The sequence below is a fragment of the Artibeus jamaicensis genome, unplaced genomic scaffold (genome assembly GCF_021234435.1).
Source record: "Artibeus jamaicensis isolate MK-2021 breed Jamaican fruit bat unplaced genomic scaffold, CSHL_Jam_final scaffold_584, whole genome shotgun sequence".
Classification (NCBI taxonomy): Eukaryota; Metazoa; Chordata; class Mammalia; order Chiroptera; family Phyllostomidae; genus Artibeus; species Artibeus jamaicensis.
The window spans coordinates 8,096,883-8,110,811 of NW_026522048.1; the positions used below are offsets into that span (position 1 = coordinate 8,096,883).

Below are 13,929 nucleotides of genomic sequence, written 5' to 3' on the forward strand. Positions count from 1 at the left end.
ACACTTATAAACAGTTATGGATAATTCTGTAAAATTTATAACTCTAATTTACTACTCTAAACCTAGAATCTCTGCCTAGGAATGAAACTGCAACAGGGGGACCCATCCCCCCAGAAATGGGGGAGGAGTTGGGAAGTGCCAAGAACTGTGCGTGTGAGCCTTGCCTCAGCAACCAAAGCAACAGCAACATGAGTCAGCAGAGAGGCAAGTAAGGTGCATGCATCATGCTACAAAGATGCCTGGATGGAGGGAGATACCCTGCATCTACTACCCACATGCAAGGGACTCTGAGGGCTGCCTTTAAAAGCAGAGCCTGGGGAAACACTGGTGCTTCGGTCTCTGCTCCCCTAGCTAGTCTGGTTGACCACAGGGGGTTCAAGTTCCTGGGCAGGTGAGCCTTGGGGACCCCCATCATCTGGAAGCATTCCCAGCACCCATCTCTGAGGGTTTGGTGTCCTGCCTGGCCAGGAGCACAGTGGGCCAGTGCTGGAGAGACTGGGAGCAAGTGCTAGACTGGCAGGCAGAAGCCTAAGGGGCAGCACACCAAGAGCAGGACTTCAGCCAGTGCGCACAGACTCCAAAGGACACCTTGAGCAGACTATGACCAGAAGCCTGCTGCAGCTGCCTATGCCTCCCCAGGACAGTACTTTGAAATGGGAAGAGAATTTCTGGGTGCAGCCTAGCATTGGTTTGGCCTGACAGAAGGTAATAGGGTTATTTTTCTTTGTATATTTTAAAAGGAATGGACTTTGGCCCTGACTAGTGTGGTCAGTGGACTGAGTGTCCGTTTGCAAACCAAAAGGTCACCAGTTCAATTCCCAGTCAAGGACATGCCTGGGTTGTAGGACCGGTCCCTAACTGGGAGCATGCAAGGGGCAACCAATTGATGTATCTCTCACACATCGATGTTTCCCTCCCCTTTTCTCTCTCCCTTCTGCTCTCTAAAAATAAATAAATATACTCTTTAAAAAAAGATATGGGCTTTGAAGCAGAAACCTGCCTCTATTTTAAATTGTATGATCATTAAATTAAAAGGGTTCATTTTCCTTTCCACCGAACTCTGTCTCCAGAGTTTTGCCTTTTGGGCACTGAGCACTAGAACCCCCTGCTGGCTGGTTTTGGTAACAAAACTGCACAAACACCTTTCTGCGTTAATGCCAAACTGTTTTAAAAGTTTTGTAACAATTTACACTCATATACACCATCGTATATGAGAATTCCCATGGACCGACCCATATTGATTCTTGGTAATGTCAGCAATATTGTAGAATATTAAACAACAGTAAAAATAAGATAGAGAGCTACATACCACAAGGATGATTTTTTAAAAATATTATACTGAATTCTTAGAAAGCAAACCATAATGGTATCACAGAGTTAAATACCATTTTTATAAGGCTCCAAACCAGATAATGTGAATATACACATATATACATTTATGATAAAATTACTCATTAAAAAACCTAGGGGAATAATAAACGCAAAATTCTGGATGATGTTTTCTTTCCTGTTGAAAGCAGAATTATGGGATTTAGGAGTAATTAGATATTTATGTTACAAATATTCTTTCGTAAGAATAAAATAATGTAAAAATTTTATTTTTAAAGTGATAACTGCACCATACAATTCTTACTTCACATTACAGTAAAATCTTAAAAACATTATTTCTGCCAAAATTGTCAAGAATTTTGATTTTCCTAAGTCTCGTCCAATCCTTTAATTTTTTAATCACACTCTTTTGAAGGGTGTCTCCTGTCATCATCCACAGTGACAAGCAACTGACCCACTCCTGCTACAGCTCCATTTGTATGGGTTTATGTGTTGACTCAGATCTTACTGAGCCACTCCCACTGACTGCATGGAAGGCTTCATCCTTTGCAAGATATCCAGTTTGATTGGTGCATTTTGCATTGCATTTGCATGTGATTTTGAAATATTTTACAGAAGATGGCAAAAGACTTAAAAATTTGATGAAGAACAGAGATGCTGGTAGGATTAAGCAGAGAGATATACAAATAAGGAATAATTTGGCAAATCATTAATATTTTCTTGTTTTTCAGAGCTACCTTATAACTAACTGCAAGAACTATGGTGATAAACACTGAAAAGTTGGATTCCTAAATATTAAGTACATTTCCAAACCTACAGAGAGCTCAAACTACTCTTCAAAGAATAGTCTCAGAGTTATTATTGGACCTTCTTTGTTGCCATCAAGAAGGTAAGACAATTTACATGAAAAACCTCTATAAACATTCAACTCCATTTAGTCAAATGTTAATATTTTAAAGAGATTTTGTTCATGAGAAAAGTACAAGAGAAAGCAGTTGCACGAATGAAGCAGTATTTATTTTGACGTAGAGCTAACTGAACAAAGCACATCAAAACAAATAATACCGGAATACTTCATTCACTAAGCATTTCCCAAAGATCACAAACAAGGTTCTCATTTACTTCCTAAAACAGAGTCCCAGGGACTTCTATCCCAACTACAAGTTGAAAATAGGAGCCACTTGGTTTTAACTTTACAGAAACATAAGTATTAAATAATATGAGGGCCATCTATAGCCATTTCAAAATGAGAGTATTTCGGGTTTGTTGGGCATTTTCTTTTTATGCCTGGATATTTGGGTTTATTAGGAAACAAACATGGACTAAAAAACACAAGAAGTGAAGTATTTCTAAAATAGTGATATTTTTCTTATCACCACTAGTACACTGACTCAAATTTTCTTCCCAGGAAGAAAAAGGCCCTCAAGGCCAAGGGCTCAGTTAGAGCCATTTGGGTTAATCCTCCTTAGCAGTGTGATATTTGGATTGGTAGTTGCCCATCTGTGTGTATAACCAGTAGGGCCATCACTTCCACTATGTGGTAAATTCTCTTCAAAAAAAGTAAAGGCTGTTGAACTCTGCAAATGCCTCCACATTCAACAAAGCTGGTGATTATTGCTAAGGAATTGCCCAAAGCCAAATTTCTCCAGGTTCTCTGTCTGCTTGATTTGTTTATATCTCATCATTGTTCAGGATGCTACGCTGACGCTAATTGTTCAAAGGCAGGAAGGAGGTCTGTATATTCCTTTGTCCCATGCTGTGACCAAATCTGGAAGCAGTAATAACTGCCAAAGCAGTGAGGCCACGTCACTAAGGTGAAATACTCACGTAGCTTTACTGGCAGGATGACTGTTCCCAAGCACACCTAACCTCTCCGTTTGCAGAGAAAATGCATGCTTTTCCCTCAACTCTTTGACATAGACTATGATAACCCAGATACTCTGCTATCAAGCACTTACCTGTCCTTGAAGTGTTTCACATACAAGTTTTGACATTCCTCCATAGGAAAATTGTAAATCATCACAGATGGGAAAAGCACTGGGAGGTGGTGGGGAAGAGCGGGGTCAGGGTGACTAATTTTCATCTCACATGCTTTTATCAGTAATTCAAGAGAGTATACTAACAGCCCACCCTAAGAAGTTAGAAAATATATATATAAAGAAATAATTAAACTATGACTAGTTTTACAGATGATTTTATCATGTATTCAAAGAATAGATCATTCTACTCTCAAACAAATACTTTCACAGAAGAGGGAAAATTCAAAGAAATGTTCCCTTGCCTCATTTTATGAGCCACTATGACCCTGAATCTCAAACCACACAAGGGCAGCCTAATGTCACTTATAAACACAGATGTTAAGAGTTTTGCTTGTTTTTTTCTGTTGTACAATTTGAACTCAGTAGTTATTTACTTTTTTATTGTGGTAAAAAAAAAACTTTAAGAAAAAGTAAATTACTGACAAAAAATTAGTGGTATACACATCAAAAGTTAGCTTTGAGAGTGAAGGTAAATCCAGCACTAAACTAGTAAGAGTCTGTCAGTCAGATCTATTTCAGCGACAGAAACCCAACTCCAACTGGACCATATAGAAAAGGAGAACTCACTGGCTCACTTAACTGATGAGTATTCAGATTAGCTGTCAGGACTCTGTCTTCTGGCTCAAACTCTGACTTCCTCTCAGAAATGATGACAGCTCCCATTGACACCAGGTCATCTTGCTTACTACTCACTAAGAAACTCCAGGGGGAGAAGTCTCCTTTCCAGTAATTCCAACGAAAATGCCAAGAACCGAGTCTCCCTTGACCACTATTGGGTTACTTAGCCACAGATGGGCAGGGAAATGGGTTTCTTGTCCATTATAGCAAGAGGAGGTGTGCAAGCATTCCCTTCTCAACTAAGCAGACTAAGAATATGGAACAGGTTTCCCTAGGAATATCCCAGTACTAGCAGAAGAAATGGGGGACTGACATTCAACAGACACCCACCAAAATCCGCTACTGCTCAGTACCTTAAAAGAACAAAGAAAAAAACCAGACATACTGAGCAGCTCAACTCACCAGCCCACTGCCTCTTCCCTAATAAAGCTCCCAGTAATCTGAATTTAAATTACATTTGCTACAACACTGATGAGTCCCAACAATTTTTCCCATAAATTCCCATAAAAGGGAATTTATGGCAGGCAATCCAAATACAACAGTACACAGATGAACTTTGATTGTTAATCTCTATTTTGAGGAAGCTTTGAATTAAGAAAGCTTCTCACACAGTACTTGGAAAATCATTACGTCTTACATGACACCTTTTTCTGAGATGCTTTTTATAGCTTTTAACCCAGCCTCAAACATTCCTGTTCATAAGGAGATAAGTACCATTTTCCTTGCTCTGAGAAAAATCTAATATAAGAACACCCAATTTCCAGGTCACATAAATTCAGGCATACTTTTTCACATTCTAAAATGATACAGTACTGCATATAGTGACACAGCTGAAGTATTTTTTAAGAGCAAGTACCTCCAGTACAATCCAAACATTAATTTACAAAGTTTTGTTCTACAAATTAGCAGAGCCCATCTGGTATTTCAGTTAAGGGTTGTCTACTTCTTACAACACAAAGTTGTTAAGCCTAATATCCCTTTGGGTTCGAGTGTCTGTTTTTGTTTTAAAAAGGTTTTCTTAACTTAGTGAAATAAACTATAGGTGAGAAAAATCAATAGCAGAATATTTGTTTCTAGAAGCTACTAAGAAAAGAAAAATAATTAAATAAAATTAAAAAAATAGATAATACAGTGAGGGGGAAGTGGGGGAAAAATGCAGACAACTGTGATTGAATAACAATAAGGTAATTTAAAAAATAGATAATACAAAAAGAAAAGAGTGCACTTAAAACCGCAATTATTCTTGATTATTATTCTCTAAGAAATACCTTCATTTCTCAGTCTTCTCTCATTTCAAAAGGTAAAATCATAGGAATAAGAGCAGAAGTCATTCCTTTGGGGTCCCCTCCTAGAACTACAGCTGAACTCCAGCGCATAAATCTCCACCTCCCGGTTCTGGTGACATCTTCATTTGTCCCTTCACAGACGTAACTGGAGGATCCCAGAGCATCCTAATGCCTGGCAAACCACGACTGACTAAGACTCCCTAAAGAATCTGCTCAACGATGGCCCCAACTCTATCAAGCCTTCCTAATTAACATGGTCCAATTCATTTTTTACCTAGGAGGGCCAACACCTTTCATCACCATAAGACACAGGCTGACATTTGAAATCATCTAACTTTTCCATCAAAAAACTGGAAATGCATTTTAGAAGATATTTGAAAATTTAAACAGCTTTATGCATTAATCAACTTAGTCTCCCAGGGACTTTATTATGCTTTGGCTTTCTCATCAAGACAGACTTAAATTCAGAAGTTATGTGTAAAGTTTTCATACCTTCTTTGAAAGAAATAAGCCTTTGAAGTTTTCTTTTTTATACATCCTTCTCAATTCAGCAAACAAAAATGATAACTATTTTCCTAGTCAGTTTCCTCCAGTGAAAATTATTAAGCTACCCAATACATAAAACACTGGCCAGTGTAAGAAATTATTTAATATTGGTAATAAACCCATATTAAAATAACATTGTACTGATTTTTAAACTTCAGCCCTCCATACTGTGAAGCTGCAAATGATGAAATCATGTAAAGAATATTTACATTTGGTCAGTCTTTTTACTTATAAAAACGTCTCCCTTCATTTAAAGAAATGACATTTTGTTTTCAGCAAGGAAACTGGAATATCAAGACTGCAGCAATAAATGATTTCCTCTTTGTATATATAAAAATAATAATAAACTGTACACAGCTAATCTATAGAGATTACTTATCTCCTGAGTGTAGGAAGGCAAGAGTGATGAGTAAAAAAAAAAAAATAAGCAGCCTACAGGGCTAACTGTATACCGGGTATCTGTCCAAAGAGGTCAACAGGTATGACTCTCTTTTGTTGGCTTAAGAGGGCAGTACTCATTCAAAAAGATGATGAACCATTCAAAAAAAGAGGGAAACTCTCACTGCAGCAGCCCTCAGGAGCAGCAGAAACAACTGGTCTAGGTAACTGGAACCTGTGTGCCTAATGAAAGCAAGATGGTAACACCTGATAGGAGAGCTTCAGAGGGAGCTATGCCACCCCACAGCAGAAGAGATGAACAGGGAGAAAGAGAAGATGGAAGGATGCACCTTAATATATTGCTAAAATTATCCCCAAAAGCCTTATGTTTGTAGTTACAAAGTTCATGCTCCTATTAAAGCAAAGACCTATCATTGCATTTATTTTCTTTAAAGTACTACATCCTAAATGCTCACTTATGTCTACTAAAGTATATAACCATGTTATGAAGTCACACATGCCTAATTCAAAATTAATTTGGTGGAGGTAGTGGCTGGTCTTTATAAATTCTTTAAACCAATATACCCAAAGAGTGGCTAGCTGATCCCTAGTTTATGCTCCCAAGAATATCAACAGCTTGTTAATTAGTAAAACTGAAAATAATCCCAGCCATGAGATTCTTGGACCCAGCTATAGAGTAGGAACTTCCAATAAATAAAAATAATTCACAGTCCATGGAGGAGTACATCTAGTTAATAACCATCTGGAAAAACATTTAACTTCACCAGAAATACAGACTGCAAGCTAAAATAGAATGCCCCTTCCCCCTATAAAAATTACAATAATTTTGAAAACTGAGAGCCAGGAACACCGGTTGGACTACAGCACACGTTCACTACGCTCCAGAGGCAGTGCTCCGGCAAGCGGTGAAACACTGTTTGCAATGCCTTGGAATTCTCTTCACCTCCCTAACACAAATCTGTTTCATCGGAAACACCCTAAGTATGTTTAAGTATCAAAAACATACTTCAGATTCCATACAACACATATGTTCCTAACTTCAAATACTTTTTGTGAAAGAAAAAGTATTAGGAAATAGGAATATAAGAGCTACATCAAGACTATTTTAATCATGTATTGTATTTTATGAAGAAGTAAACACTGGGAAATTTGCTAAAGCTGTATTTTCAATTTTTCCTGCTTTAAAAGGAGTAAAAACATTATTCGGTGTGTCACGAAATCTTAATATATTCATGTATAGTTCCATTTATACTATTATTGTGTTCATATACATTCAGATTTTCCCATAAATTAGCAATATTCATATTACCCATGAATTCTTCAAGATTAGGCACTCTGAATCCATAGCTTTTCCATTAAGAGATGATTTATAAGTTTCAAAATAACTTTTTGAATAGTTTCCAAATAACTTTATACCTTTTATTTCAGAAACCTAGGGTAAACATCCTTCCGGCTCAGAATTTAACACTATCCCAGAACTCTGTTAACAAACAACAGTGACTCTCACAGCACACAGGTCGCGATCACAGGCTCTGACGCGGCGTTTGCCTGGCAGCAACTCTCAGCCTCACCATTTGACCTTGGGCAACTTATTTGCACTTCTCTTTAGCAGCTTCCTCATCCAAACATTGGAAATGTGTTCATTCAGTAACTAAGCACCTACCAGGCACCAGGCACCCTAATAGCTCCACCCTAAGAACTCGGCTCAGAAGAAAAATGCAAAGTCACTGCCTTATGAATAGAGCTTATATGCTGGTGGGATAATATCTCATAAGGCTGTGGTGCGAAATTAGAAAAATAGTAAGTAAAAATAATGTATCACTTAACAATGAAGTATGGTTTTAGGAAGGCTGTGCTATGCAATTTCATTTTTTTTTAATATCACTCATTTTATGTTACAAAAATTATAGAATAACATGATTTTGGAGACTTCTCAAGAAATCCCTATAATCTTGATTTCTTATTCTATATATATTTTTTTCTTTTTTTTAATTTTATTTAGTTATTTTTCAAGTACATTTTTTTTGCCTATTTCTCCCATCCCAGCCTCCCCTGCCCCGTGCTCCCCACCTCCCTCCCATTTCCACCCCCCTTAGTTCTCGTCCCTGAGTCCTTCCTATTTGTTCCTCCAAATCCCTCCCCCCTTTTCCCCTTAACTTCCCTTCCCTCTCCCCTCTGGTCACTGTCCCCTTGTTCTCTATTTCAGTGTCTTTTTTTTTTTTTTCCTGCTTGCTTGTTTGTTTTGTTGTTTAGCTTCCTGTTAAAGGTGAGATCATATGGTATTTGTCTTTCAGCACCTGGCCTATTTCACTCAGCATAATGCTTTCTAGTTCCATCCATGTTGTTGCAAAAGGTAGTAGCTCCTTCTTTCTCTCTGCTGCATAGAATTCCATTATGTATATGTACCACAATTTTTTGATCCATTCATTTACTGATGGGCACCTAGGTTGCTTCCAACTCTTGGCTATTGTAAATTGTGCTGCTATGAACATTGTGGTGCATAGGTTCTTTGATATTGATGTTTTAGGATTCTTAGGATATAATCCTAGCAGTGGAATTGCTGGGTCAAAAGGCAGGTCAATTTTTATTTTTCTGAGAAAATTCCATACTGTTTTCCATAATGGTTGTACCAGTCTGCAATCCCACCAACAGTGAACTAAGAACCCCTTTTCCCCACAACCTCTCCAAAATTTGTTGTTGGTTGATTTGTTTATGATAGCCATTCTGACCAGTGGAAAGTGGTATCTCATTGTGGTTTTAATTTGCATCTCTCTGATAGCTAGCGATATTGAGCATCTCTTCATGTGACTCTGGATGTTCTGTATGTCCTCCTTGGAGAAGTTTCTGTTCAAGTCCTTTTCCCATTTTTTAATTGGGTTGGGTGTCTTCTTAGAGTGGAGTCGTGTAAGTTCTTTGTATATTTTGGAGATTAAACCTTTGTCTGAGGTATCATTGGCAAATATGTTTTCCCATACAGTTGGTTGTCTTGCTAATTTAATACTGTTTTCTTTAGCCACGCAGAAGCTTTTTACTTTTATGAGATCCCATTTGTTTATTCTTTCCTTTACATTCCTTGCTCTAGGGGACATATCAGTAAAAAAGTTGCTGCATGAAATATCTGAGATTTTCTTGCCGATGTTCTCCTCCAGGACTTTAATGGTGTCACGACTTATATTTAAGTCTTTTACCCATCTTGAATTTATTTTGGTATATGGTGCAAGTTGGTGCTCAAGTTTCATTTTTTTGCACGTAGCTGTCCAGTTCTCCCAACACCATTTGCTGAAGAGGCTATCTTTACACCATTTTATGTTACTGCCCCCTTTGTCAAATATTAATTGACTGTAGAGCAATTTCATTCTTGTACAAACCAAACCTCACAGAGTGCACTTACACAAACCTAAATGGCACAGCTCACTGCACACCTAGGATCCGCTGCTTTGGCTTGTTGCTCCTCGGCTACAAGCCTGTACAGCACATCACTCTACTGAATTCTGTAGGCAATTGTAACACAATGGTAAGTATTTGTGTATCTAAACAGAGAAGAGTAAAAATATGGTAAAAAAGATGAAGTATGGGTGTGTGTGCTGGGGAGGCAGAAGAAGGGCAATGGAAAGGAAAGGAGAGTGCATGTCGGGAAGAAGAAGGGAGAAAGGGAGGGGCACGAGGAACAGAAGAGGAGAGAAAGGGAGGGCAGAGATCTCAAAAAGAGATCCACAGAGATGAGAATAAAAAGAAGAGGGAGAGGAGGAAACAGGACTGAGAGGAAAGAGAGAAAGATCCATGGAGAAAAGGAAAGTGAGTTTGTGCACACGTGTTTGCTGGGCAAAATTTGAGCAATGGTGGGCAGTGGGTTCCTAGGCTCCTGGACAGCATATTAAAGCTTCTCATCTATTTAAACCACCCGGAGGTAGCAAGAAATTCAACAATGCAGTGGGGTTCGGCTTTTTCTTTCAACATCACAACAAACATTTCCCTTATAATCCATATAATCTAACGGGACCACTGCCATATACGCAGTCTGTTGTTGACCAAACATCACTATGCAGCGTGTAACCGTAAAGCACTTTGTGCTCTGTCTTACACAGTGCACTCAACAGACAAGTGCTATAAAGTCGCAGGACTGGTATCAGTCATTATCTCACAGCTATAATTATGGCACAGGGTTGTTATGAAAATAAGCTCATTCGTACAAAAGCGCTTAGCCTCAGGTTAAAATAAATCTCTATACATATGAGCTATCATTATTAAAATAATTAGCATCATAATTATTTCTGATGTAATCTCTATTCAGTGGAGGTGGTGGGTAAGAAGAATGCGGTGAAGAATGCCAATAAGATCTTCTAATGCTTCAAGAAACGGCAAACACCGTGTCATTCCAGGTCACCCCCAAAAACTGGAGAACAAGGTGTCAAGAACCATCTCATCCCTTCACCTTAATCAGCCACACTGGTTTCCAACAGAAGCCTTGTTCAGTCAGCACCACAGAAGATATTAATATCGATTACTGTTTTTAAAAAGGTTATAACTTTTAGAGCTCAATGATATTAAACCTAAGAGCACATCACAACTTGTTGAAATAAATACGTTTAAGGGGAAGGCCAAAAACTACAAATAAGTACACAGCGTAACCATCACACAAACATCAGTTGGCCTGCTAGATGTTTTTCTGTGAAAACTATTTTCCACCAAAAGTGTCTTTAAAATAAAGTTTCTGTTAGCACAATCTTAATCTGCTTTCCTGAAGAACTAGCCTTGCTGCTACTTAAATCTGCTCTAAGGGCCAAGTGGAACGAGTAAGGCCGTGTCAGGTCAAGAGAATTGGGGCCCACCTGGACCACAAGGAACAGAGACATGGGGTTCTCTGTGCTGACTCCGTGCCTTGCAGTTAGGAGTTCAGCTACCACACACACAAGAAGACACCCAGTCTACAAAGTGGAGATGTGCCCCCATTTTTAGACTCAGGTAGAAGGGGTGAGGCAGGTAAAATAAATTGTGATAAGTAAAATAAAAATAAAAATAAAATAAAATAAGATAAGATAAAATAAAATAAAATGTCACCTGTCTCTCCTACTATAGAATATCAGTTGAGGAGACAAGATTTCTTTTTCTTAGTATGTGAATACAAATGTATGAGTAAAAAAGTCAAGTAGAAGCAAATCTGAATTAAAAGAGTTCGGCATACTCAGGATAAGCCAGAGTGACTCTGTGGTAACACAGGTCTTCTGGGCAGGAAAAAAGAACCACCTACTCCACCTCCTCCGACAGTCAGCAGACACACTCTGTACCTGGACCAAAGAGGTGCTACACAAATTTACTGTGAAATGAGCAAAGCATGGAATACTGCAGAATTCTATTTCTTGTGTTCAAGTAAAACAACAAGCTACACTTATTCATCAAACCTGAGCATATCATTTAACTACCAATAAAAATATTTTAAAAAACAAACCATGCTTAAGCACAAACTATACACCACATTTATATGTATTGACAAGACCTTTACACAACTTACATCATTTACTTCACTTTGGTTTCATTCATTTCTTGAGTAACAGGCATAAAGTTAAGGCCATTGTCTCCACCTCACACACTTAAAAAACCAGGGTCTGCAGAGGTTAAGCGACTCTGCCACACCCTACAACTAGAATGTTGTCAAAACAGGTTTCCACTCTCTCTAAAAGCACATGTTCTGTTTGACCGTGCCCCAGAAGAGTCAGACACTTAGTGCAGTCATGGCAACCTTGTTCTAATGACTTCTGAACTTTCTTGAACCATGGTCAGATTTAATTCAGGAAAATAAGAGAAAAGGCCACCTTAATAGATGAGTAGTATTTTCTTTTTATTATATTTCCCAGACCAACCTTCTTAACGTATTACACAGACTGATTTTTATGATATTATTTCAACTGACTACCGAATCTGATTTGTCCTATTACAACAATCCAAAAACTATTCAGAAACAATATAAAGTTAACCCTCAAGGGTCAAACAGCTGCTATCACTGGGGATGCTCAAAATAAAGTGTTAAAGGGGTTCAAAGCAAAAAATTTCAACAATATGCCAAATAACAGAAGAACCACGGGAGGAACTCGGCCATGGGTCCGTTTGGGAGGGAACAATACTCCAGTGATGTGCCAATGTTTTTGTACCGGCCAACAAACCAGTCACAGCGATGCAGCTACACTTCATTCCATGCTCTAGGATCTTTAGGTAACAATAACAACAACGCTCTCCTGAAATTACTTTCTTTTAGTCCTTTCCTTCCTTACATTTGACATTGTAACGCAGCAACTGCCGTTATTTGGCTTTACACTTTGGTTCCAATTTAAATCTGGGATTCGTTAAGCACAAGAATGAGATGTAATGGAAACAACACTGAACTTTGAATCAGGATACACGCTCCTGTCCCGGCTCCACCGCTACCCAGCTCCAAAACCTCGGACAAAATCGTAACTTCTCTAGACTGCTATTTTCTTATGTGTACAGTTAGAATATAAATGGTAAGTCTAAAATTCTGTTAATGTTATCCAACTCCCTTAGGAGTGGGTCCTAAAAACTGAAATGAATTCAGTGTCCCAAGCATCTCCTGGTATAGAGGAAATGACCACCCTTTCTCTGCGTATGTGTACACTCCTTCTCTATTGTTGTATCATAAGTGACCGCAAATGTAGAAACTTATTATAAGAAGACAAATTTATGAGCTCACAGTTCTACAGGTCAGAGGTTCAGCCTGACAGTTGGTTTTCTGCTTATGGTCTCACACAAAGCTAAGTCAAGTTGATGGCCACGCTGGCCTCTCTCACCTGGAGGCTCCAAGGAAGAATGCACTTCTAGGCTCATTCCGGTTGCTGGATGAATTCTGTTCCCTCGTCTCGCTAAGACTGACATGACCACGTCCTCGCTGCCTGTCAGCAAGGAGCCACTTACAGCAAGGAGCTCTAGGGGTGGTCCTAGAGCCACCCCTTCTTCCACGGCCCATCCATCTTCAAACCAGCAATGGCCAGGTGAGTAGAGTCTCTCTCGGGCCTTTAATCTATCTTATCTGCCACTACCAGAGAAAACTCTCTTTTTAACCATCTCACTTTTTAGGGTGAGGTGCATTTGGATTATCTCAATATCTTAAGGTCAATTGATTTTAGACTTTAGTTACATCTGAAAAATCCCTTCCCAAAGTGCCTGGATTTGTGTTCAATTGACTAACCAGGGCCCAGGAAATCTAGGGGCCGTCTTTAGAATTCTGCCCACAAAGTGTGTACCTGTGTGTGAGCATGGGCTCATGTGCGTGTACAAGAGTGAATGTCCCTTCAGGAAGCTGGTGTCATAGACATTTTCATACTTCCATTACAATAATGTGCATGGAAGTGCCAAAATAAAATGTGCCTTGCCCCCCCATAAGATGTCTCATAAATATCTGTTCAAATTCAACAAAATACTACCCAGTAGATAAAAATACACGTGGACCTATGGAGAAGGGCTCCTGGTAGCTAACTGGGCTCAAATTTCAAAACCAGAGGCTAGCAGCCATTTCTACACAGGGGGCCTCTCACACAAACTGCACTTCACGGAGAAGCCTGAACTCAGCTGCCTGCCTCCCACACCGAAATGCCTGCCTGCATTGTGTTTCTGCTATATGAGCCAACTCCTACAAAGGAGTTCCTGGAACCATATTTCAACCAACAGGACTAAAGCCTTCCCTGGCCAGTGGGAGCGAGGCA

At 39.0% G+C, this 13,929-nt stretch overlaps 1 protein-coding gene across 2 annotated transcripts in view; it reads right to left on the reverse strand.

Annotated features, from left to right (window-relative positions):
- TMTC2 (transmembrane O-mannosyltransferase targeting cadherins 2) overlaps positions 1-13,929 on the reverse strand; it is a 399,954-nt gene that overhangs the window by 335,567 nt on the left and 50,458 nt on the right. Inside the window, exon 1 of one of the 2 annotated variants that reach the window (XM_053658800.1) lies at positions 11,727-11,755. The exons of the other annotated variant lie outside the window; for it this stretch is intronic. Coding sequence (XP_053514775.1) covers positions 11,727-11,731 — 5 coding nt within the window. The 5' untranslated portion in view covers positions 11,732-11,755. Of the gene's footprint in view, positions 1-11,726; positions 11,756-13,929 lie in introns of those variants that run through there. 2 annotated transcript variants of the gene reach the window in all.